This window comes from Malus sylvestris, chromosome 15 (assembly GCF_916048215.2).
Source record: "Malus sylvestris chromosome 15, drMalSylv7.2, whole genome shotgun sequence".
Taxonomy (NCBI): domain Eukaryota; kingdom Viridiplantae; phylum Streptophyta; class Magnoliopsida; order Rosales; family Rosaceae; genus Malus; species Malus sylvestris.
The window spans coordinates 9,406,577-9,432,981 of NC_062274.1; the positions used below are offsets into that span (position 1 = coordinate 9,406,577).

The window sequence follows — 26,405 nt, forward strand, 5'->3', positions numbered from 1 at the left end:
GGTTAAATATTAAAAAGAGGATAATACATGTCGTTTTGCTGAAAAGTGTTACAAAAACAAGTGATTAGTCGTAGGTTGATTGGGTTGATTGTGTGATTACGATTTTGCAGGCGTTGATTGTGTCTGCCAATTTTCAGGTTCGTTATTTTAAAATTTATAAAGTGGGGTCGACTTAATTATGGAGGGAACAAGATTAAATTAGGATTAGGGGAGTGGAAAAAGTCTTGTATAAGGCTTAGTCGTTGTCCTTGTCCTTCACCTTTTATCTTTTGGTGCCAAAGTGGCATGTCTTAATTTATACAAGCTTCGACGACGCTAAAATAAAAGAAAGCGGTAGATCTTAAGTTCAATTTTTTCTTTTGTATCTACTATTGTTTTAATATATTTTATTTGAAATTGAGAAGAAGAGCGTGCGTGTTATGTTTATGACGTTACAAAAAATTTTCACATGTATTATAATGTTACGAATTCATTGATTATATTGATGAATCCAACATATTATTTGCATTTCACACTAATTACATTAAGTTTCTCAGTATGCAAAACCTATATTTCTTAGCACAAACACATTCTTTAGATGGTAGGCCGTCCAACGATGCATTATTACGTTTTCATGTTCCTTTTTTCTCCTCTTGTAGCCCTGAAGTTGTCTCAATCTCTTAATTCTTCTTTGATTTATTCAATCATATAGTTAGAGATAAGTTGAGGAGTAAAAAAATTAAAAAGAGCTTTTTACGGATGTTTTTCCTTAAAATTAATACTTGTTCTCATTTTACTACGTAAAACTTATTTTATCTCAACCCCCAGAAGTATACTACCTCTCTCGTTACGCCTCATTAATTTTCGTCCAAGTTCGTCAAATAAACGTTAGGTGCTGATGTCTGCTTATTGTCAGCAATATTAGTGGTAATGTCGTCATTTTATAGTGGGTGAAGAACAGAACCATTTATTTGGCTTGAAAAAGATGGGGGAGCACAAAAAAAGTGAGAGCTTGAAGAACGGTTCATTAATGGGGGAATTTTGTACAGTGGGTTTTAAAAGGTATGATTTTTTAGATGAAACTAGATAATGAAAACCAACAACTCTGCCGTGGGGGAGGGATAAGGAGGGGGTGGTGATGGGGAGAAGGCAGCCATGGTTTGCTCTTCCATGGCGGAGGGAAGGGAAAGCAGCGAATAAATCGGCCAGTGGACCCTTTCGACTGCTTAACAATTTGTGCCATATCTGACTGCTTAACAAAATTTTGACAGACTTGGACGGAAATAGGGCATAGCGAGAGAGAGAGAGAGAGTACTTCAGGACAGTTAAGTGAGAAAAATGAGTTTCATGAGACGAAGAGACAGCAAGTATGAGTTTCAACAAGCGTTGGCGTAAATAAGTCTAAAAAAAACAAAGTGTGGATATCGATTTCTCGTTCTCCTCTTGAAAACAAGTGACTACACCAATAAAAACCTAATCATGTCAATTGTCCTGACTATCAAGTAATCTATACTAATTCTTGACGAACATGGCATCGGTATATATCCTTTTACTCTCTAGATTCCTTAGTTTTGATGCCACACTTTCATATGTGATGATTTTATCATACACATAATTAACTATAAAAATTAGCTAAACACGCATATTAAAGGAATTTTTTTGGTTAATACGAGTGATTACGAGCTTTCAGTGCAATTATCATTCTGGTGTAGCAGTCTATCACAATCATCCCCAAAAGAAAAGAAAAAAAGCTTCTGACAAACCCTTTACCCCTTACATATTCCTCCATAAATTTGACAAGATTTCTTGCTTGTAATTGTCAAAAACTAAGAAATCAAAGTCCTTGGTGGTTTCCCAACTCATAACTCATTAGTTATCCTATTCCTATTCCTCTCTGGTATGCTGGTGTTGTGTGGGGTAGCTATTCTTTTTGGAAGAGACTTGGCAAAAAAGGTCCAAGGTAGCAACAAGAAAAAAGCGATTGATACATCCCATTGCACGTCACTGCAATTCAACGCTTCGTGGATTCTCATCCGATCATATACCAAATTGGTTCGTTTTTGACCACGCCATGCATGAATATATGAAAGTAGCCACCTCGCTCTTCATCCGACTCACCAACATCACTGCACACACACACACACACACACATATATATATATATATATATATATATATATATTCCTTTCCCATTTGTGCCATATGTTTTTATCTCCCCATCCTATTCATATTTCATTTTTCAAGCTAGCTCCTAGGTAGCCCCTAGCTTCTGATGGAGGAATTATGTATAGGCTTTGAGTTTAAGTGGAGCACTGTGTGCTTGAATTGATGCAGAGGTTGAAAAGAAGAAAAACAGTAGTAATCACAAACTTTTGTGATGCATGCTTTCCAATATCTGCTACCTCTAGGATTGAATTGTGCAAACACCGTTCGGCTCGACACGTGAATCATCAACCCTAATACGAATACATAAAGAACATGATATTATAATCGAAAACGGATGGGAGAGTCTCAGAGCACAGTATACATGAGTATATATGTAGTGGGAGAAAAAAAGTTAGTGAACCTTAAACCCTGATTACTTCCCTATATTATGTAAGACTTTAAATCCAAAACACTAATTTAGATTCCTTATGGGAAATAAAACTCTCAACAACAAGAAGATGACGTACTTAAATATGAATGCGCGTGAGAATAGCACTGCCCCACATAGGCATTTTTAGATTTTGTATTGAAGACATTGCATTTTTATGTGTTGTAACTGTAGATCGATACATGCTTAGGGGAGACGCACTTGCGCCCGAAATAATTGAGTGATGGTATCATTTGGGGTACAATTATAGAGGGGGAATTTCGCAAAAAGTGACTGCTCATAATTATAGTGAGAGATCGTATAATTGAGACATGCAATTTGTTGTGGTTAAGATTAGACACGTCAAGTTCTTTTCTCTTCTTTTTTTGTTGTCAAAAGATACGTGAAGTTCAGAAGATGCTATATGATATCTCCAACAAGTCATCAAGGCCTCAGTAGATCATGATACGGGTGCACTTTTATTGTAGCATCATGTTATGTCAATCATATACAACGTTATGTATACATTTTTCTTCGTTGCATTATTAATTTATGGGAAAATTATAAATGTTTATAGTTTTTCTATATTATTAAGATTAAACATATGTGCCTTTTTAAAATTTGATTAAAATGCTTTGATCAATAGTCACCTCTATTTTTTAAAATTAAAATACTTTTTGAATTTATCCTTTTATTTACATGATGCACTTTTCCTTATTTAGTGGAGATATTAGTAATTAAACTATATTTTCTCTTCTTCCAAATATGTTTTTTAGATCACGTTTTTTTTTGTTATACAAACATTTAATATTATTTATTTTTCCAAATGGTTTTTTCTTTTTCAAATAGTTGGTGATCAACATAAAAGCTCCATGTAATTTTTTCAATTTTTTGTGAAATTAATTATTTTTTTTGCTGTTTTTTTAAGTATAGTTGTTGACAAATTATTATTATGTACAATACATTACGTATATATTATCTGCGGGTACGTTTGAATTTACAAAAATCATTAATTGGTATGTTTATTTGCAATTTTGGTACGTTTGATTTGATACTTATTGTTAATATTGATACATTATTTTTATTTTGGTACGTTTTATTTTGTACACATTGTGTATTGGTACGTTTATATTATTCTCAATCCTATTCTCTTTTAACGTACTAAAAGAAAAACTTATTTTGGTATGTTTGATTTTGGGGAATTTAAAAATATTTTAAACTATTTTGGAAATAAAATATCTTAAATCATAGATAATTATTGCTAAATTGTAGCATTATTGTGAAAATAAATTGAATCTAACCAACTTTTTTTTTTTTACAATTATCTCTAACAGAGGAGAGTGTAATCAAAAGGCTAGATTATAGGAAATTTGTTACAATATAATGTGCATATAGCACCAAAAGTACGACAAAAAAAAGTTTAATCAAATCACTAAATGGATGTTTGATTTAGAAAATTCAAAACTGAGGCACTTATATCAAAAGATCCCTTAATTTATTAACACGAAATGCAACAATGACGCTATATACCTGCCATGGAAGTTGCTCTCCACCATATGCATGCATATATTTAAGGCTTAGCTAGGGTTAAAGAGAGTTAATTAATAATTATCATTATAAGATGAAATTATTGTTATTCATGTTCGGATAAAATTTTCTTATAAAATTTATTTTAGTTGTACCATGGTGATATCAAATCACCAATTCACTCATGTTATAACACGTCTACCTTTTTAATAATGTTATACCATAGATTTTTCCTAAGAAAACGATAAATACCATACAACAAATCTATGAAGTATTAACATTTGGCGTCGACACATATATAACATGTGAGCAACTAATATTATATATGTGACTGTCACACCCAAAAATTTTCCATGGTGATTAGGTTTTTGAAATAACTTAATTAATTTGATGGGTTTAAGTTCTTGTGAAATCAAAATTAAATGGATGTCCCATCCCATGGTGGCTTTTGTAGCTAGCTAATTTTACCATCTTCTTTTCCACTTGTCATGTTCCTTTGCCTCATGTGCTTTGGCCCCCCTTCCCCTCTCTCATACTTGGCTTTCCTGCATGGACCACAAAAACACTGAGCCTTCGTGCATGGACCACTCGACCACTTACCCCTCCTTCACTGTTCGTCCCAACCCCACCCCACACCCCCTCCCACAAGCAACAAAAAAGAAGTAAACTGACCGAAAATTGTCCAAACTTTTTGAAAGATATATGTGGGAATCCAATCTCCATTCATGAACTTGTACATTTAATTTCCAATAATATTCCACCCAATATTTGGTTGCATTATTTGTATGATCACTTACAGAAAAAAGCGATAACTTTCTTTTTGAATTTTATTTTTTTTCAATAAATTGTAAGTGACTTGCATTATTTGTTTGTTCTCCTTTCAATATGTCATATTATTTCGCAATTTATGTATTCCTATACAATTACGTATTTTTGTAAGTATAACTAAACACTTATTTATATAATATATAATAAATTTACTTAAATCCGTATAAGAATTAGGTCTCAGCCCACCGCATAACTAGCAATTAGCATCTTTTAGAATATTGGACATTGTTAGGGATGAAAGAACTAGCTAGATCTTTTCATTATCTCTCTTTCTCTACAAATTATCTCATCTATCATGTTCATCTAAGCATAATATGATTCTTAATTTTCGTCAACAATGAGTTTGTCAGGATCCCAGAAGGAAATCGAACACAAAACTTCACCTCTCATGGTGCAAAACGAATGCTTTAAAAGGGTCCAGAAAACGAAACGTTAAAGAGAGAAAGAGGAAGCAGACGATATACTCCGTCAGAAACCCTTAAGCCAGTTGTTAATTACACTATGCCTTGCCTACCAATTAGTTGTCATGTAAATTAAGAGTACATGCAAAGTAGCTAATATATGCAAAGGAGCTTCATCTGGGGAATCGTGCAAGAAAACTTACCATCTTTAGGGTGTAAGAGAGGGGAACAAGAACCCCAGAATGGTAAAAGGGCAAAAGGCCCCACAAAGTATTCAGATAATGCAGAAGGCGATATGATGGATGAGAAAACATAAAAGAAAAAATAAAGGAAAAAAAGGACATATAATGAAGCAAAGCATGGCTTCGATGATGCTCTGTTTATTGCCCTTTCTTATGTCATGTCACCCCATCGGCCAGGTATCTTACGACACCTGATTTTTTTATAGGGCCATCAGTAGTGATAGGATACTAGGAAAATAGTTTTCGTGATAAATTTGATAATACTTTTTACCGTAAGGATTTTATCTCGTTTGTTTATCACGGACGCTTTCTTTCGAATATTCTGTCATTACAGAGGTCATTTTTTTTATATTTATTTTCAAGTTACTAATGTACTTGTTAGAAAATGAAACTTTTACAACGAATAACTCGCATTGTTATACATCGATTGTATCTAACTATTCATATTTAATTTTACTGAACAACGACGATTATGATAACGTGCGTAACTAGTTATAGGAGAGGAAACTTGAGAACTTTTTAAGTTAATCAACGTAGAGGAAGTGTTAACTTGGAATTTGCACTTGCCAACCTGAATGATCGGGTGTCAATGTGTTTCCCTCTACAAAGAGTTTCAATTCAAATTACAACTGGGCTTATTGTTTTAATCATCAATATAAGTTTGTTATAATGGAAATACTGTTTCGGCCGATATGTAGGTATACTTTTGGAGATTTTTAGTATGCCTGCGTGTATAGAGATTCTTGGTCATTTTAAGTTCGATTTTCGCTAAAGACGAATATGAATCACATTATTGCTAATTTATTATGATGCTAAACCCACCCCTCCCCTTTAGTATGAATACTATCATTTGTTCAACAAAAAAAAAGTCTCTGAGATTGCTATAATTTATTACTTTGGTCATTGAGATTTAAAATCGATAGAAGTGGTCCATGAGTTTGTCTACTATCAATCATTTAGGTCATTTCGTAAAAATCTCCATTAAATCATTTAATCCTTTATTCAACATCAACATGCGACAAATCGTAGTAGAATTTTGTTATTTTTTCAATGCATGTGACAAATTAAGAAGGAATATTCTAGGCCTTGAAGTTTCACGTTGATAAATTTTCCCATGTGATGAAGCAGAGAAACGGACGACTTATAAATTTATCATTGATTGTGGAATTTGTCAATAGGATTGATTGATGACTATACAAACATGTGACAATAAGGAAATTAAAATGTGTTATTTCGAATGCTTCGGCCTATCATCCTCATCGCAAGCAAGATTAGGTGATGATCTTTCAAAATTCACGCTTGTCTTCCCTTCCAAGCCAACATTTCCTCTGGCTGGTTATAGCTAGGCCCATGGAAGATTTAGGGTTTTTGCTCATCACTGACCCATGTAACCCTAGCTAGCTAACTTACGAGTATGAAATGAGTCGTAAACTTGAACATCTGAAATTAGTGAATTATCGTATCCGAAGTTCGTTCTAGCACAATTTTTTCATTGAGAAATTAAACTGTGACAGAAATTTAAAGGGGCGGAGCCTACAACACGGAAACATCGCGACATGTCGTGCCTGAGGACAATAAAAACACTATAAAATATGCGACAAGGATGCATGCATGGCAATTAATTAAGAATGTAAGAGGGTCGATTTTTCTACCTCCATAGGCCCCTCAAGGCTCAAACTAACCCATCCATCTTTTACTGTTCCTTTTCCCCCGATGAACGTTAATCTCAGTCTTATCCTCTAAACAAATACCAACCAGATGCAGAACACTTCTGCTCCATTGCCCCCAAAGATCAGTCACGTGTCTGCACGTGATTGATTTCTTATCATTGATATAGCATACATGTTTTATCGTGAAATACATATGTATATGCAGTTAAGAATCGCTCTCGCGTGCTCTTAATTGACTAAACGCAACAATCCTCTAGAAATTAAAAGTAAAATTGTCTTACCCGTGCATCTGATCAATCAAGTCGGGTGTCCTTGGCTGGGATAAGACAAGGAATGCCTACTATTTTCACGTTTCTTTTTTTGGTACCTTTGGATGGATAATGACTAGTCCTAATTAACTAATTAGAAACATGGTGATGTACAAACATCTGGGTCCTTCTCCTAAAGCCCTAACAAATTTGCAGTTGGAATGTCAGGGATATTTTCTGTGGTCCAGCCCATGAGCGACCAACAAATTGGATAGGCCCAGTTTATTAGGCCCAGCCCAGTTAAAATAGTAGCATCGTAGGAGATAATATTCCCGTTAGAAACTTGAAAGCAGCAAAGTACAAATACAACTACAACTGAACAGTGTCAACAGAAGCAGACCACTCAATTCAAAGCTTCCCGCGGCGTTTCTGCAGGGTACGAACTCGCCGTACGACCTCCAGCCAATGAAATTCATGGCATCGCCGCTGCTCTTCTGCCATCCACTGGTGCGGTGGAGGGCTCCCATTGGCCCTCTCCGCCTATATATTCAACGCTGTTCAGTTCCTCAGCCGCAGCTGGTAAGCTAAAGCCAACCAAAACCCTAGCTTCTTGTGTGTTTCTCTGATAAAACTTTCACAACCCCTACAAAATTTCCTCTTTTTCTCTCAGCATTTTCTCAAGAATCATGGCCGGTTCACCTCCATTTCCCAGACGGTTTTTCAAGCCTTTGATTCCCGGGTTCGAATACGCAATCGTATGCTCTCTCTCTTTCTCCCAGTAATTTTCTTGTATGTGTAATACTGTAAATTTTAATGAATCGTGTTATTTTTCTGGGTTTTGGAGTTTATTCATCTCCTTTGTTAGATCAGATCATGCTTCCTTACTTTTATTTTGTTTAGGATTTCATCTCAAAAATTATTTCTCCTGAACCACATATATTGATATATATATATTATATTTGGCCAAAAAACAACGAAAGATTTATGCTTTATTTAATGGAAAAAAGAAGGTACTTATAGCATTTGGGTGGAATATATAGCATTGACCATATCTTTCCGTTTATTTCGTAAATTCTAGCTGCAGGTTCATCCATGTATAACATAAATGTCGAGTTTTCATCACATCTTCCCTGTTTGATTGGTTAGGAAATGAGACCTAATGTTTTTATTCTGCTTATCAACAGTCACTTCCGGCGGGCTTTTCTCAAAATCTTAATGAAAGGAACATGAAGAAAGCGGTTCTTGAAAGCTGCCAGGGATCATGGCAAGTTGGAGTTGCTAGGACTGGGGATGGAACCCTCTATTTTGAAGGCGGTTGGGAAGAGTTTGTGAAGTATCACAACCTGAAAGTCGGAGACTTTCTTGTGTTCAAACACCTAGGCCGCATGGTTTTCCATGTCAACGTGTATGAGCCACTCGGTTGCGAGAAAGCGTTTCCTCCTCCTCCTCCTCCTGCTGCTGCTGCCGCCGCTGCACCATCAACCTCGAGTCCTCTGTTCTTCCTCAAAAGCATTTCGGAAACTCATTCTCTACCCAGCAAGTGTTACGTGGTAAGTTTTATACCTTCCCTTCCCCGTACAAATGTGTCGCGATACCTCGGTGAAAGTTCTGAAGCTTTTTTCTTTGTTTTGTTGATTTTGGATCCTTTCTAATTCTAGTGAGTGTTCATGGCAGACTATTCCGTCGGAATTTGTGAAAGCCCATGGCCTTGGTGACAGAAAGAAAATGATCCTCAAAGTTCGGTTTGTTGGAGGAAAATGGCCGGTGGAACTTGGAACTTGGCAAGGCGGAAGGAGAGGTGCAGCCATTAGTCTTCGCACCGCAATAAGAACGAGAGGATGGTACAAGTTTTACGAGGACAACAGGCTCAAGATTGGAGATTGCTGCAAGTTTGTGCTGAAGGAGGTGCCGGATTCAAAATCGAAGCCTGTGATAATGGAGGTCGACATAAAACGCATGGTCCTGGGATCATCCAAGGCAGTTGTTAACTTCGAGTGATTTGGAGAAACATGACTTATGTACTCACTTATAACATACCTTAGGATTTAAGTAAAATATTTATCACAAGTATATTGGCCTCAAATTCTTTTCAGAACGATTAGAAATAGCCGATAAATTTGTCGCGTGCCATGCCCTTGTTTCAATATTTTTTCTTCCTTGTTGGAGGGTTAAACCAAGGTGATCCAACTGCTGCGATGAAGAGTTGCGTGGAACCTGTTGTGCTTTAGCCGGACAATGAGACTGCTTGAAATTTAACTCATACCGTAAACTTGAACAATGTAGACGATATTGAAATTGTTCCATGAAGATTTGAAGGCCATCTGCAAGAGTTTCATGGTTAATGCATAAGAAATGCAGTGACAGATATTCACAAAACATGTCCATGAATTAAGGAAAGAATTGAACCTTGAACTGAATCTCCAAATCAACTCCGAGATCACGCGTCCATCTCCCTAATCTGCATTTTTCTGTACAAATCCAAATCCAAATGCCCCGAAACTGCAATTTTCCATTCAAATCCAAATGTCCCTGGAAGGGCAACTGTTCCAATCACTTTCCCTCCTCTTCCGGTCTTCCCATTTTCAGGAAATATCGCTAGGAATTTGATGGTCCCTCAGCTGCTTTCCAGACACTCTTCATCTAAAGCAGGCAACTGCATCGAGCCTGTCATCTTGAGCTTGTTGCTTAATTCGTCCAACACAGTGTATATCTCTTCCGATTCAGGGTGCGTCTTGTCGGCAACGAGAAACTCATGAATTACATCTCCAATCTCGATCATGCTACATCCAGGTAGCTTGCAAATACTCGCGTAAACCATTGCCTCCCGAACTGCTTTAACCCTGTCAAACCTTCGTGCTGCAGCGTACATATTTGCTAACAGCACGTAGGAGCCCCCATCCATTGCTTCTAAGTTGAAAACATGATCAGCCGCCCACTCTCCTACCTCAATATCACCATGAATGCTACAAGCATTAAACAGTGATCCCCATACAACTACATTTGGTTCAATATCCATCCTCTCAATAAGCTTCCTTGCTTCTTTCAAAAGTCCAGCGCGCCCAAGAAGGTCAACCATGCAACCGTAATGCTCAACTTTTGGGGCAATCTTATAAGTTTTCACCATCAAATCAAAGTATCGTCTACCTTTTTCAACCAAACCAGCATGTGCACAAGCATGTAAAATCGAAAGGAACGTTACACTATCTGGCATGACACCTGATTTTCTCATATCATCAAGGAGCTCTATTGCAGATCCAGCCTGCCCATTTGACGCATATCCAGAGAGAATAGCATTCCATGTTGCAACAGTTTTCTTATCCATTTGATCAAACACGTCTCTTGCTGCTTCAATGGAACCACATTTTGCATACAGGTCTACCAAAGATGTACCTATAAACACATCCCAAAGTCCATTCTTCTCTGCGAATTTCCGAACCCAGCTTCCTATATTAACAGCACCCATTTGAGCACAAGCGGACAACAAGCCTGAAATCGTGAACGTATCGGCCTTAACATCCAAACAACACATTTCCCTGAAAACATCAATTGCCTCTTTCGACGAGCCGTTGAGGGAATAGCCACTTATCAAAGAGTTCCATACCACAGCATTCTTCTCAGGCATTCCCTCAAACACTCTCTTTGCATAATGCAAACACCCACATTTTGCATACAAATCAACAAGTGCAGCTCCAACTTTCACATTTGACCCAAAAGTCACCTCTTTTCTCAAAAACCCATGAATCTCTCTTCCAAATTTCAAGTTTTTCGAAACCGTGCAAGCCGAAATCAATGCCAAAACCGCACTTTCATTGGGTCTAACCTCTCGCACTTCCACCATCTCCCTAAAAACCTCACAAGCTTCAAAAACCATCCCGTTTCGAGCATAACCCATTATCATGGAATTCCAGAAAACAACATCCTTCGCCGTAAATTCATCAAACACCTGCCTTGCACCCTCAATTTTTCCACAAACCCCATAAAAGTTCAGCAAAGAAGTACACAAATACCTGTCGAAGTCAAACCCGATTCTCACAACCACACCATGAACCTCCCTCCCTTTGTCCATATCCGATTCGCTAGCGCAAGCCTTCAACACAAAAGGGTAAGTAAACCTGTCGCCCAAAGCATTTTCTTGCACCCTCATCATGTTATAAATCGACAGAGCAACAAAAGGGGTTTCTGATTGGGAATGTGCTCTGATGATGGAATTGTAGACGAAAACGCTTGGTTCTTGAGTTCGAATCAATAAGCGGGTGGCGTAGTTCAGAGATTGAGGGAGTAGGAAGGAATTGGTGATCTGGGTGAGGATGAATTGGTTGTAGGAAAGGCCCGAGATTATGGATTTGGCGTGGATCTGCTTCAGTTGTTGAAGGCTTGTGCAGGTCTCGATGAGAGTTAGGAGGGATTTGGGGACCTGAGATTTCATTGGGGAATCAACGGATCGCCGGGAATGTTTAGCTCTTACCCCGCTCGACCCGTCACCGTAAGGCGGCGGGGAAAGAAGGAGGGAAACGAAGAGCCGGGCTAACGTTTTTAAGTAACGGCATTTTCCCGACTCTTGAACTAAAATGACGTTTATACCCCTGATTCGGTATCTCCTTCCTCCTCCCTGTCCCTGAACATAATTCGCAAGTGTAACCTCCACTGCGCCAACCCAGAAAATGAGTTTATAAACATAAAATTTTCTCTGTTGCGATGCGAATGGTTGATATCGTTGATAATTCGAACTTACACTAGTTTGTTATTAATTATTATACGGTCGATATGCAGTCGATATTTTGTTCCACTCTAACCCATTAATTCGGCACGTTTTCTCGTAGTCAAGAAAAATGATAAACACACCCTTTTTATTTTCTCTCTGTACACTCGTACGACGGCTCAAGGGTTTCATATTAATTTTCCCAAATGCTTCAGAATAAGATGCAAACTTTACAAACACTCGCTCTGATCCTACGTCTTTTTTCACTGCTGAAAGAATTCGCGAATTCAAATTTCCATCCCCCGTCGGTTTAAAACAACAAAAAGCCCACAAATGTTCCGGCTAGGCAAGAAAAAACACACATCCATGATCAAATATGTATGCAACAATCATCCAACACAATGAAGACTCGAATAATCTGCAGCAAACATGTTTCTTTCGCGTAAATAAAACGTAGCCAAATTGATAGCGGTTAACAACTTATTTCACAACATTTGTGTACAAAACTGCAACTACGAATCTAAAATACACAACAGAGAACACCCTACTTTTAAGAATTTGATTCTCAGGACACATGGATGCGTTCCTCCCGCTGCCAAATTAAAAAACATATGGCATTGTTTACTGATGCTGAAAGCATTAACCTGGTTTGAGCTAATCCGGCCGATGTGGTGGGTGGAATGAACCATCATGCAGTCCCAACAACACGAACATGATATGGGGGCCCGCGGCAGAATATTGGCTCATCGGATGATTTTGTTCTTGCACGAGCCCTGAGGATATCATTAGCATCATCGATCACTGAGGCAGCTACCAGTGTGTACTCACCCGGGACAAGAAAATACAAGGAGAAAGAATGCTTAATTTCTTCAAGTGGTGGAACCTCCACAGTGATCCCGCTCAAAACACCTACGTATGAATTCAATTATCGCACAACACGAGTGAGATTCTATTGCAAATTTCAGGGGAAGTTCTAATGAAAATGACTTCTAAACAAACAGTTCAGAAATAAACAAAAAAATAGGCAGGATTCAACATTTGATAACCAATTAACCAGGTACTAAAATGCTTATTTCCGAAAAATTTACCTGCTCACACGCACCTACACATAATAGAAGAGTGAATATCTCTAAATACTAAAACAGGCTTGTGAAAAAGGGATAATCATAGAACATTACCAGAATACAAGACAGTTGCCTTTGTACACTCTATACAATTCTCTCCAGCAACGTCTCTGCATGTAATGCTAAGACTCATTTTGATCATCTCCTTCGTGTTATTACGAACCATAACTTCCATTGGAGTCATTTCATGCGCCAGCACAGAACCCTTAGCTGCAGAAGGGTGAACTTGAAAATTGGCCTGTGCGTGTGAACCAGAATTTTCAGGTGCAAGGCCGTTTCTAGAAAGCCTGAAGCAAAATGTCAATGGATCTGGCAGCAGTACATCCATAACAGATGTCTGAAGGGCTGCCTGTATAGCATCCTTGATATTCAATTCTCCAGAGCTGCTTCGCCCTGATTGCCACCTAACCTTTATCTTAGATATGAGGTTCTTGATAGAAGCATTAAGTTCAGCTTTAGTATTCCGTTCCGAGAAGCTTGAGTTTCTGCCACTAACAGCCCCATCTGCCAGATTATCCTTCACAAAAAACGAATCATCAAGAACTGGTAGTTTAAAATGCTCCAGTGGTATCAGTACCCTCGCAGAACAATCCCGATCAATTCTTGTTTTAGGGTAACCATATTCAGTGGCATCTTGATCACCAGAAAGTATATGCTCATGACTAGCGTTCTCCAGCTGGACAGAAACAGTAATTTCAAACACAACATCTGTGGGATTAGACAACTCGAGTTCAAGAAAGCGTAGTCCCCAGCTTCCTCTGAAAGGATCAATCTTCACCAATCTGTCCATCTTAGTAGGAGAACCAAGAGCTTCAGTAGGGCTATTCTCAATATCAACTGGTTTTGGAAGGTTGACACCCACTTGTGCAGGAATCTCCATCGAAAGCAGACGAGCCTTTACAAAAGACAAACCCTGAAGAACACAAATCTGCAAAGGAACAAGAAGGCGCCTGCCAGGGGGGATAGCAGATTTATCTGTTGGAGGATCTCCAGCATGTGTCAGAGGCCCTGAGAAACAAAATGAAATGCATTAAAGAAATCAAGTCACAGAAGTTAATGGTACTTGTAGTCACTACTCAGGAACGAGGTGGCACAGGGGAGGTACAAATGATAAATGACAACTGCAGCCAGTTAGAATGGACAGTTCAGAAAATGGTTTAGCATTCAGGTTCTTATTATATATACATAACAATTGAAAATAAAGAGGGCTTACTATATATACTTGAACATCAGAAGATAAGAGTAAATATAAAATAATGCACATAATTCACCTCATTTTAGCTCTATACAATAATGCGTGTGTGTGTGTGTGTGTGAGAGAGAGAGAGAGAGAGAGAGAGTACTATATTGGTTATGGATTTATTAATACCTGCATAATGGATTAACAATATGGGGTTACTTCCATCCTTAGACTGCCTCGCAGTGCTTCCAGAGGCACTCCTGCCTGCAGCAGTCTCAGGATCTGCTATGACATGGCGCCAAGCTTTTAAGGTCACAGGTATAGTCACTTCGGCCCCAGGCCTCAAAGGAAGGGCTGATTTTAAGGTTTCAGAGGCAATCGAGATAACAGAATCTTGGTTTTTTCCTGATAATGATACATGTGCTTGCTCAACTGGAACTGTACCTGCATTAGCCAGACTGATCCACACATCACGAATTTCACCTTCATGAAGAATGATTGCACCATCACCACCAACTACACGTGAAACCAGCAATGGTAATGGTGGTACCACAGAAATGTTCGGAACAGATATATTTTTCAACCTCGCAGACCCACAGCATCTGAAAGGGTCAGAAAGCACAAGTCCTTGTGTAGCTCCAAGAAGCAGATTATCAACATCCTTAAACAGGTGTTCAGTAATAACACCAAAGCAGTGGACAGTGCACCCAGGAATTGTCACTGGCCCAACTGCAATCGGGATCCCAGATAAGGTGATCACTTTTGATGAATTGGGTGGAAGATTTACAGTAACAGGAAAAGCATCAAAATTTCCTGAAGGCACTGAGAGATAAATGCTATCAACCCTCAAATCAAAGCCACATGGGTTTGCCAGTTCGACTAAAATCTGAACAGGTTCTCCAACAATCCAAATGAGGTCCTGTTTGGCGTTACTATTTGTGTCTCCCTTGCTGAATGGTGTATAAATAAACGGACCAGTATTAGCAGCTCCTGCCCACCAGTCTTCTCTTGCTGGATTGCGCTTTACAATGTCCATTTGTGAAGGATGGAGAGGAAAAGAATACAATCTAGAAGCAAAGAAGATGATTAAATTAGGGAACTCATACTAATATTAAGTGACACTTACAATAAAAGCACTAATGATTATTTGTCCATATTCAGTCAAGATCAACTTGGATATGGGGAGATTCTTAGAGGAACAAAGGAATAGAGTTTTACTCATCCGCAATATGAATAGAAGACTACATAGCTACACAAAAGGTTCTGAGCGAATCACAGTTCTACAAAAACTATATAGGTAAACAAAATATTGTTTAAAAAAAATGATGCTAATAAAAGAAGCCTCGAGTTGTTGAAAACAAAACAAGAGAAAGGACTCTAGCATCCATAAGAACATTAACAAGCTGGTCAGAGCTAGGAGGTATCTACTTCTCATTGCTGCATTTTAATGTTAGAGAAAAAATATCTGTCAGTATTCAGTAATTCACATAGCAGAATAATCCTCCTCACTGACAGATTAAATGTATTTAGATAGCATTTAATCATACATCAAAAACTTATGTTAAAATAAATGGTAATTAGTTCAACCCTAGTTATCATGGTGTCTCGGTGCAACTATATACTTGTCTTGCAGCAAAGACTATGGAGAAAAATTACCTATAGGACAGCAAATACTATTGTTGTTATTAGTCTTCATAAGTAATAAAATGTTCATGCATTAACAGGAAAAATGCTTAGGTACTCGTGAAAACCTGATGAAGGGTAAAGCAGGGTCAGCACAGCGAGTTCCCGAGGGCAACCTATCTGCTGAATTTGAAAGTGCACTAGCAAGACCATTTTGCCCAGCAGGTGTAATTAAAGGATAATATGATCTTAGTAATCTTGCAGCTGCACCCCAGGCAGCTAGAGGATCTCCTGCACGGACAGCGGATAGCAGAATCTCTCTGAGTACAACCATCTGTAGTGTGCTCCACTGAGACTCAAAAAGAGAGACTACTGACTGGTGGAGCATTTTCCCACCCTCTGCAAGATTTGACCCGATTTCCTTCTGTGAAAACAAAATAAGAATGAGTAGCTAAAAACTTACTACGAATATGCTCACAATCAAAACCACACGCTATATAAGAACGTTACTAAAGAGTAATAACGCAAGACAGTTACTAGGGAATAAAACTCTCAACCATATTCTTCATTTCCACTATTCCAAAATACAACAGAGAAGAGACTGATATGTGCCATCAATGATCAAGACCTCAAATTCACAAAGTAAGCATAAATTCCATCTCAAAAGACACATTAAAGCATGTGCAGAAGCATGCAGACAGACTGAAATGCTAAATATGACCAGGAATCATTTGCTTAACACTCACTTTAGGAAGCAAATCTTCAGAGATGGAAGCTCTACTTTGAACACGGTAGGCTCTTGTTGTCATTGCTAAAACTTGCATTGCACTAATGGCAGCCAGTCTATTATCCTGCTGTAGATATAACTGAGCCACTTGCCTTGAGAAAAAAGCAGCCTTTCGCTGATAACCAAGGGTACCATATAAACGAGCTATTTCAACATATAATACAAGTCTATCGCTGGCATCAATCAGAGATTTAGCACCATCTGCTGCACTTGTAAGTAGTTCCACTACCTCCTTAGCCAGCTCCCGTCTGCCACAGTAAAACCAAAAACAAATTCGTAGGAAAGTGTAAAATCTAACTATTTCCGAAGTCTTTTTGTCATCTCATGGACATAAATGATCATAACTGGAACTCTTATGGAGCACCTACTTCAACTTTTAGAGATAGAATTCAATTTATTTATCATCATTTACCGAGAACGGAAGATTAAAAGTCAGACTCATAGATAGAAACAGTATACGAATAAGATCCAGTCAGAACGTTATCCAGTAAAAACAGAAGATGCATCTAATACAAGCTGAGTGCATCAAATTATAAAATTTTGATAAACAAAACATACCTGCAAAGAAACCTTGCCAGTTTCAATGTAGCCTCTAGTTCAAATGTTAAGGGTGAAACTCTGCACATAAATAATTAATAAATGTAACAGTTAAAAGAATGCATACATTAATAAAGCAACAGCCATCTAAATGCAATAGCATCTAGGAATTACCTTTGAGCATTTTCTTGTATAAATGACTTCCTGTAGTGCAAGATGACACTACTGTATCGATATCTAACTTCATCATCGACACCTGAATCCCTTTCGCCCATTCGATCAATCTAACATGTTTATATAAGTCAGTAAGTAGGAAATCTAAGCAACAAATAAACCAGGAAGCCATGAAAGCCTATTGCGTTATCAAACACAGGTAGCCATGCAAAAATCCAGAGAGTGAGCCATTACCAGTAAGGCACAGACACTGCCCTCCAATGCACCAGCATACCAGAAAAAATCTCCGGTCAACCTAGCAAGTTCTAGTGCGGTAGAGTAATGAGCATTGGCATCAACAGGTGATCCTGCCAACAAGCAATAATCACCCATTGTCTTCTGCGCTCGCCCGAGCCTCCGCTTCTTCGCCTTTATAACCTGCCATTTTAAATTTTTTTTGTTCACTTCATCTTTCGGAAACATTTAACGCATAAATTCAGATACCAACACTCCGATTAAAACACTAACATTTCGATAAATACATACTAGACAACTAATTATTATAATAACAGAATAAATCCTATAGGACACCTAGACATGAACCTCCTCTGAGTTGAGAGTGGCTTGAGAATCCAAAGGCGTCTTGACAATGGTTCCTGCAGGCTCAGCTTTCAGCACCCATTTCTCGAACTCCATCAGCAGTGACGCCGCAATGTCCTGCATCATTGTCTGCAGGTGGAACTCCAGAGTCGCCCGATCCGCCGGCGGAAACAGCATCAAGTTCCCTCCTTTCTTGCTCCCATCCTCCAACTGTAATCCAATCAACACACAATAAATCCAAAAAGATTCGAAATTTCGAAGAGGAAAAAAGTAACAAATTGAAAACAATCGAGATTAGCATTCTCTGGACCTGAGAATCGCCGGGGCAGAAGGCGAAGCAGCGATCGACGAGGGCGGAGGAGTAGGCGCGGCGAGCCGAGTCGAATTGATCGATGACGGAGTCGAGATCGGGAGACGAGGGGCAGTGGCAGATGCCGATGACAGCTAGGGTTTTGCGATTGGACTGGAAGTCCTCCCACGGGGACGGTGGGGCCCCGCCGAGGACGAACTTGAATCGGAGGTTGCCGGAATCCCAGGGCTGGTGGGCGAAGGGGGACTTCTGGTGCTCAGTGTAGAAGGAGCTGATGGCGGAGAGAGGGATCGTCTGGTGGCGGAGCAGCATCGAGTGGTAGTCGCGGAGGAGGACGGGGGGCACGTGGCCAATGGGGAGGACAGTCACACGGATCATGGAGCTGGTTTCGATGCTGACGTCCGGCTCCATTTTGGCGGTAGATCGGAGGGTGCAGGGGGATTAGGTGCGGGAGTGAGAGTAGAGAATCGGGAGCATGGGAGTGGAGACGTCGCTGTGAGGAAGACACAGATCGTGTTTTGAGATTTTTGGTTAGTTAAAAGACGGAGGGTGGAGGAAAAGATGTTTGGTTGTAGGGTTATCCGGACTCTCGATCGGGGATAGATATATCCTTGGATAAGTGCAGGACAGTTTAAGTAACAAACTAATCAATCATGTTTATTGCAATTTTGGACTCCATCGACATTGTTAATAACCTAATATGAACTCGGTCGACTTTCTAATTTAACATTTAATCTAATAAATTTATTGTTTAACAAAGAAAAAAAATCTTAATATGAACCTTCACCATCTCCTTCAGGGCAATTTTCTCCAAAACAACCGATGTGACCTTGCAACTAGTTTGGTTAGGAGGAAACAAGTGCCGAAAAACAACGAGGGAAGTTAAGAAGTGTAATTCACACCAAACTTCAACAAATGTCCTGAAAAGCATCGCAACCAAATAAAGTTGTAATACATTAATAGTGTCATCCCAAATGTAAAGACAAACAAAATTTACCGATTGTACTGATTACAAATTTCATTAAATTTTTTCAAATTCAATGATTCGAATTTAAATCATTTTGCTTACAAATAAAAATAAATATCATTGTGTAAACTAGAATTTAATACCCGTTTATCAAGTGCCGTTGAATAGAGGTGGTAGTAGTGGATTGGCATTCGCGCCTTGTTGGGACGTTTGGAAACAAAAACCCTAATAGCCAAACGGAATTGAAATTACAACACGCACCAACTCTTCTTCTTCTTCTTGTTGAGAAGTTGCAGAGATCCCATGGCGGACAATCTTGATCAGTCCTTCCCCCTTCTTCAAGAAATCCTAAACTCGCTATCCCAATCAGTCGATCAACCCCAAACCTCCGTCTCAGAGCTCATCAGCTTCCTCAATTCAACCCTAGACGCCGCTCTGTCAGACCCAGAAAACGAAGACGCAAAAGCCAACGCCTTCCGAGCTCTCACGAAAGTCCACCAATTCGTCTCTTCCCCGTCACTCGACCAGGTTTCGTTTCGTTAAAGTCGTCTGCTTTTGGTCCTTTGCTTGTTTGTGCAGTTTGATGTTTACCAACTGTTTGATTGTTTGCCCAGGCGATCATCGAAGCACTCTCCTTTGAGTTGCCAATGGCGGTTTCGAAGTTCGGAGGCGTCTCGGATGGATGCCTGGAGGTCGTTGAGTGCACCATTGATTGCTTTATATCAATGTGTAGTCCACGAGACATGCTTTCGATTCTTTGTGAGGTAAATATGTGGCCTTTTTAGTGACTTTTATGTGAACTTGATACTTGTTGTATTGATGATTTTGTTGGGTTTTTAGTTCTTTGATGATTTTTTGTTGTGATTGGGTCAGGCATTGGCTCCCCCAAGTGAAGCAATCAGGGATTCTGGTTATATTGCGCCTCTTCTAACTGGGCTTTCGAAAGGTAATTTAAATGAGCTTAACTAATTAAATGGTTAACTAAACTAACAGTTGTATTGTTATCAGATGCATTTTGTGTTTCGTAGATTTAATTGAATTGTGCCAATTGAGTTGTTGCCAGCACTATTTTGTTAATTTTGTGTTGCTGTTTCTTTTGTTAATTTCAGTGTTTCTTTCCCTTCAGAGGCGTCACTTTGAGCAAGTGAAAGTAGCAGTTCCCATTATTGTTAAAGTTTTGAAGGGCCGGTCTTTGGAGTTGGAAGATGAAGATCCAGAATTTAAGAATTTGTTTGACAGAGCTATGGGGATTGCAAATTCCATACGTGCGGTTTGCCTAAAGTTGGTACATGACAAACTGATAAGATGGATGTTACTAGTTTAGCGATATTCTTTGATTCTTATATATTCTCTATTTGATCCTGTTGATGTTCCATGACACAGGAAGGTGTAGCAAATGAAAAGCTTCGTGCTCTACTTGGTCTTTATGTCTTACAGATTATGGTTGGCATCCTTTAATCAAAGTTTCAGTTTGACTTCTTTTTATCTTTGTAATATCAACAGAAATTCCAATCTGAACTCTATTACATATCAAGCCTCCCCTATTTGATTTGCTATCTTTCTGTTTTGCGTTTGTTTTCTTAAACACGCTGTTTATGTGCAGGCTGTTGTCAGCATGAATCATAATGTTCCAAGTTCTCAGCCGTTTGTTTTGCAACTGTCTAGTTTTTTCCCGTTTTGTGGTTTGTCATATCTTGGTGTGATAACTGGGTCGGATGTTGACAAAATAACTAGGGCAGTAGTTGGAGGTAAATCCTTTCAATCAATGTTCCTTCCCTTGTATTCTATTATAGTTCACTCTATTTGTTACCCAATTGTTAGGCCCTTGATATTTCGTTTCTTTTCTTGTTCCTTTGTACACTCAGAAGATGAAGATGATTATATGAGTTGTTTATCCGATGTCAAATGCGGTGCACCTCTTTCAGGTTTATGTTTCTAAATGCTGATCACTCCATATTATATCAATTTTTTTTTGTAGCTCGACACTTTGTCAATTGATTTTTGTTTTTTTTCTGTTGCTTTATTAAAGTGATCTGGGGCCATGCTTCTGATAACGTTGCTGGGGCTGCTGAGGAGGATTTGAATTCCGTCAAGGATGAACTTAAGGATAACCAGACTGAAAGGTGGCTAGCTGTTGGCATGCTAAAGCACATACTAGCTCCTGCAACTCTGCCATGGGAACTTAAAAGACATGCCATCAATTTCTTGATTTGCATTACAGATGGAAATATCTCCCACTGCGATGAACATAATGACTTCTCATCTTACACGACTTCCCTTTTTGCAGCTCTGCAGGTTGCCTCTTTACATCATTCTACGTTTTAGGAACTTATTTATCAAAGAGGAAGAGAATCTAATCTTCTTTTTTTCCCTCATATGGGCATAGGACATTTTAGGCTGTTCAAATGATCATCATGTACGCATCAGATACAGTGCTGAGGAAGAATGCCTTTGAAGCTTTCAAAAGGGTGAGGATTTGTCTTAGTACTTGCATTTGTCCAGTAATATAAATACGTGATAGTCTGATGCATTTTTCATAAGCAACTAATGGCTCAGTTTATGGTCATTTTGTAGTAAGCCCTTGCTTATCATGTACTCTACTTAATTTAGGTTCAAAGTAAATTATTTACGGTACCCTCTGAATATTACTGCTCATTTTGTCTACCAATCAAAATCAGATTATTGCTGATATTCCAGCTTCTCAGAGGTTCGACATGTTGAAGTCTTTGATCATAAATAGTAATTCTTCCTCGATGGTAAAACCTTTAGAGCCAGTTTTTGTGATATGTATTCCTTCATTTTTGTTGAATTATACTTGAAGCAGTTTTACCTAATGTGGCTGTTTCAACCATAGATTGCAATCCTTCTGGATATTGTTAAAGGAGAACTGCACAAGGAAAGCTGCCAAAGCGTGGGAAATGACGAAGTACCGCAAGCCAAACCATCTACATTGTTTTGGACTGCCAATGTCCTTGAATTGGTGGAGTTGATTCTGAAGCCCCCGGAGGGCGGACCTCCCTCTTTCCCTGAGGATACTGATAAGGTATTTCTTCAACTTGCTTTGTGAATATCTTTTCATAAGCTGCTTGTGGTAATGAAGTATTTATGTATGATTTACCAATATGTGTTGAGGAGTCTTTGTATGTCGTCAAGCTTCAAATCTAAGATCTCAACAACATCTAAATATAAGATATTACAATACTTAGCTTTCCTACAATTACGAAAAGTAATCTTAAAGGACTTCCAACTTGGATTTATCTTGCGCGACCATAAATTGGTGTAAATTAGGCAACCGGTAATCTTGTTTAACTGCTGCAACTACAATCTTCAATCTCTGCAGTTCTTGATACCCTGAAGTTACCTTTCTTTTCCACCCTTCATCATATTGTTCGTCATTACCAACAATGGTATTTCATTGCATAGCTGTTTTTAATTAATCCCCGGTAAGATGAACTGAACATATGTATACTTATCTGCCTTGAATGTCGACGTTTTGTCTCTGTCAAATATATTTGAGGTTAAATTTGATATGTCAGAAATTCAGGACTAAGTAGTCTAATTATCATATTCTTTTTATAAGATTCATTTTCTCTGTCCTTGAATTTATCTCACTGTTTTTATTTTTTGGGTAAATATTTATCTCACTGTTCAGATGAAAAGTAAAACCCTTTATCTTACAAGATCTGTAATATTGTTCTACAGGTTCTGTCTGCGCTCAATCTGTACAGATTTGTATTGATTACAGAATCGACAGGTAAACGTATATCATCATTGAATTAATTAAAGCAAACATAATTTTACTATCAGAGGAGAAATTATTAGAATATGAGTCTGATTTGTACTCTGATGAAAAATTTGCACAGGAAAAACCAACCACACAGGAGTGATCTCCAGAAGCAATTTACAGAAAGCCTATAAGGGGTGGCTTTTACCCCTACGAACCCAGGTAACCGCCATGATGGCGGAGACCAGGAATGATTACGAGCTTCCACTTGATGCACTTTGTACTTTAAACCCAATCGAGTTAGTTTTGTACCGATGCATTGAGCTTGTTGAAGATCAGCTCAAGCAACAGTCTATGTAACAGTCGTCATCACCTGCATATTTGTGTTTCTAGTCATTTACACCATTTACGGTGATACGAATGCGAAGTAATACGAGAATTTGTCTTGCTACCGGTTGTATAAACATAATTAGAGAGATAGGCACAAGGAGATGTACAACTGGGGATTGCTAAGATCCCTCAAGTTTCACAACCAAGCATCTTTATTCCGATTTTGAAATTACGATTGCTACATGAAAGAACATGCGATCTATCTGAGTATGTAATTTTAATGATCTGTTGTATAAATTTTTTTAAGGGTAATAAATATTTCACCATTAATCAAATAGAATGAGAGACATCATCGATGACGAAAAGGATTTCACGATTGCAAATGCAACAAAAAGACAATTCAAAACCTAACCACTTCGAACCAAACGTAAACATGCTCTCGACAAGATCTTACATCACTTTCTTATGAACTTGCAAAGCATAATGCTCTTTTGGCAAAGAAGCCTTATGAGACATCATGAAGATATCCTCATGGTCCTTTGCCCGGCGAACAAAAATAAAACCACAACCAAAACAAAACAAAAATATGACAACACAAAATAAACTATGATCCCTCAACGATGGGAGACCCACACCTAAGTTCCGAACCAACAGGAAAGATAAGCTCACAAGGCCTAAACTCTATGAGCCAGACCCGACATCGTCAAGACACACAAGGTAATTAGCATACCGTCATTGAAGACCATACAACGACAAGCAAACATGACTGTGAATCCCTCAAACAATTGCAATGCTCCACAAGGGAAAGACCACACCACTCATTAATGATGTTGCAATCGTTGGCAAAAAACCTACTATGAGTCACCTACAACAAACGTCGAGTTTCCTTAGCGTAATCCTTGACAAGCTCACTAACCACAAAATTACCACCTCAAATTTAAACAACAATCGTCGCTTTAAAATTCAGGTTGAGCAGTAAGTCATAACCGTTGCAAAAGCTTTCCTCAAATGGAGAGTGACCACATGTCCATAATAACCACAACCACAAAGACTCTTGACAAAGCGAGACAGCATCCCTACTAAAAATTAGAAAAGAAAAATAAAGGATAAAAAAGGAATGTTGCCGACCCCAAGGCCAGATATCAGGGTCACGGTGGTAGGTTTCTTCTCCTTAATAGCTAAGGTTTTTTTTATTAGCACTTCAAAATCTCATTCTACACTCCTCATAAAGTGTATTTTTTTTTCTTTTAATTATAGAAAGTTTGGAATACCAAATGAGATATTTGAAGTGCTAATAACAATTCTCTAATTCAAAAACGGATTTTATTTGTTTGCGATCAAAATTCATGCCAATGTGGTACCTGTATTTCAATTTGGCTACTTGATTCAGTTGACTATTTTTCGTCTCATTTGGAAGTTTATGCTCACACGCAGCAATCAAAGAATCACACATCTGAGTCCAATAACATCAAATTAGGCAAAATAGACACAGATTATCGATAATTTACTCGATAATTCTTTTGAATTTGGAAATTAAAAGTATCTGATCACCCCATCTCCGCCCACTGTCTCCATACGCATCCTTATCCCCCCAACAACCCACCATTAAAAACACCCAAAAGATTCGGTGGAACTCGTACATGTTAGAAGGACTGTGTGGAAGGAGGAGATATATCTTTGTGTGGGTGGCTGAGATCCTTGACGATTCATTCATGTGTTCTCGGGAACAAGGCTACATACTATGTAGTTATAGTTTTACTTTTAACACATACGCAGAAGAAGTCAAGGTTTTCCCATAAGACTTGTAATTACATAATTATACATTATTCAAAACAATTATTGGCAACATCTTCACTTCTGACTATTCACGGTAAGGTACAATGAAGCTTCGTCTGACCTTATTTAGAAGGACAAGGATTGTCTGCCCTCCTTGTTCCCGTGTCCTCCTGTTTTGTGTGATCACGGTTAAGTCACGTTAACATTTTATATTATTTTTTATATAGAAACAATAAGACAAAAATGAATAGTAATATGAAATGTTAATGTGACTTAACCGTAATTATACAAACAAAAGGGTATGGAAGGATACGGGAATAAGGAGGGTAGACAATCATTGTCCTATTTAGAACGTCATTTTTCATGACTCTAATTGTATTTTTTTTTTTGGTTTAATAAAATCATCTCCATCTTAAAAACACTCATGATTAATTTGTTTGTTTAATGTTTTGCAGGAGAATAAATTACTAATCATGAGTTTTGTATATACTTTAACGTACGCTTTTTGCATAAATAAATATGGCAGCAGCTTTGATCTCCAAAGTACAATTCGAGAAATACAACACACAGCAACTCAACCTCCATGACAAAAAGACCATAATTTTTTAATCCTTCAGAGTAATTTGGGTGTATTAACTGTAAAATTTTAGACAAAGATTTCACGATAAAATTTGAGAGTTTTAACGAAAAACTTATAGTACTGTTCACTTTAATGAAAAACTACATTTTTTCACTAAAAAATCAAACCTGATACTATTCACTTTATCTTTTATTTTGTCCTTATTATTAAAACTCAAAGTTTTCAAATTTTTTTCATTAATTTTCCTATAAAATTATTCAAGATACCCGATATTCTAGAACATCCAAAAGTCCCATTAAAAGCAACGCCCAACAAGATGCGTCCTTTTCTCCAACGTGACATCACTTTTATCATTTATTGGCACAAATTGGCCGAAAAATTCTTTCATTTTAATCTATCAAATCAAATAATTCGTATCAAATCAAAATTTAATGCAACGATTACAAACAAAATTTCAACTTTAAAATTTATAATAACTTCAATTGAATCAAATTTCGAAAGCATAAATTCTCTGATTTAGCGGATTAGAAGGAAGAGATCTGTATATA

General features: G+C 38.1%; 4 protein-coding genes across 5 annotated transcripts; 2 read left to right on the forward strand and 2 right to left on the reverse strand.

Moving 5' to 3' along the window:
* Positions 1 to 7,828: 7,828 nt before the first annotated feature.
* LOC126603173 (B3 domain-containing protein REM9-like) lies at positions 7,829 to 9,597 on the forward strand. Its single transcript, XM_050269932.1, has 4 exons — positions 7,829 to 8,046; positions 8,138 to 8,222; positions 8,652 to 9,017; positions 9,142 to 9,597. The coding sequence occupies exons 2-4, from the start codon at positions 8,154 to 8,156 to the stop codon at positions 9,463 to 9,465; spliced, it is 759 nt and encodes a 252-aa protein (XP_050125889.1). The 5' UTR covers positions 7,829 to 8,046; positions 8,138 to 8,153; the 3' UTR covers positions 9,466 to 9,597.
* On the reverse strand, positions 9,466 to 12,082 carry LOC126603172 (pentatricopeptide repeat-containing protein At1g08070, chloroplastic-like). Its single transcript, XM_050269931.1, has 2 exons — positions 9,874 to 12,082; positions 9,466 to 9,788 (listed from the first exon to the last, which is right to left on the reverse strand). The coding sequence occupies exon 1, from the start codon at positions 11,891 to 11,893 to the stop codon at positions 10,082 to 10,084; it is 1,812 nt and encodes a 603-aa protein (XP_050125888.1). The 5' UTR covers positions 11,894 to 12,082; the 3' UTR covers positions 9,466 to 9,788; positions 9,874 to 10,081.
* Positions 12,083 to 12,585: 503 nt separating this feature from the next.
* Positions 12,586 to 19,050, reverse strand: LOC126603171 (trafficking protein particle complex II-specific subunit 120 homolog). Of its 2 annotated transcripts, XM_050269929.1 has the most exons (10): positions 18,481 to 19,050; positions 18,174 to 18,380; positions 17,826 to 18,008; positions 17,592 to 17,701; positions 17,439 to 17,498; positions 16,840 to 17,128; positions 16,222 to 16,517; positions 14,660 to 15,537; positions 13,345 to 14,298; positions 12,586 to 13,075 (listed from the first exon to the last, which is right to left on the reverse strand). In XM_050269929.1, exons 1-10 carry the CDS (start codon positions 18,889 to 18,891, stop codon positions 12,855 to 12,857), a joined length of 3,609 nt encoding a protein of 1,202 aa, XP_050125886.1. In that variant the 5' UTR covers positions 18,892 to 19,050; the 3' UTR covers positions 12,586 to 12,854. The 2 variants fall into 2 exon arrangements, with proteins under 2 accessions (XP_050125886.1, XP_050125887.1); XM_050269930.1 differs by lacking the exon at positions 18,481 to 19,050 and having other exon boundaries at positions 18,162 to 18,310.
* A 572-nt stretch (positions 19,051 to 19,622) lies between these two features.
* On the forward strand, positions 19,623 to 23,798 carry LOC126605740 (aberrant root formation protein 4). The gene is made up of 13 exons (XM_050273177.1): positions 19,623 to 19,975; positions 20,062 to 20,211; positions 20,321 to 20,393; positions 20,557 to 20,732; positions 20,831 to 20,890; positions 21,051 to 21,195; positions 21,313 to 21,372; positions 21,477 to 21,742; positions 21,844 to 21,915; positions 22,126 to 22,203; positions 22,302 to 22,490; positions 23,150 to 23,201; positions 23,311 to 23,798. The coding sequence occupies exons 1-13, from the start codon at positions 19,751 to 19,753 to the stop codon at positions 23,529 to 23,531; spliced, it is 1,767 nt and encodes a 588-aa protein (XP_050129134.1). The 5' UTR covers positions 19,623 to 19,750; the 3' UTR covers positions 23,532 to 23,798.
* The last annotated feature ends 2,607 nt before the right edge of the window (positions 23,799 to 26,405 follow it).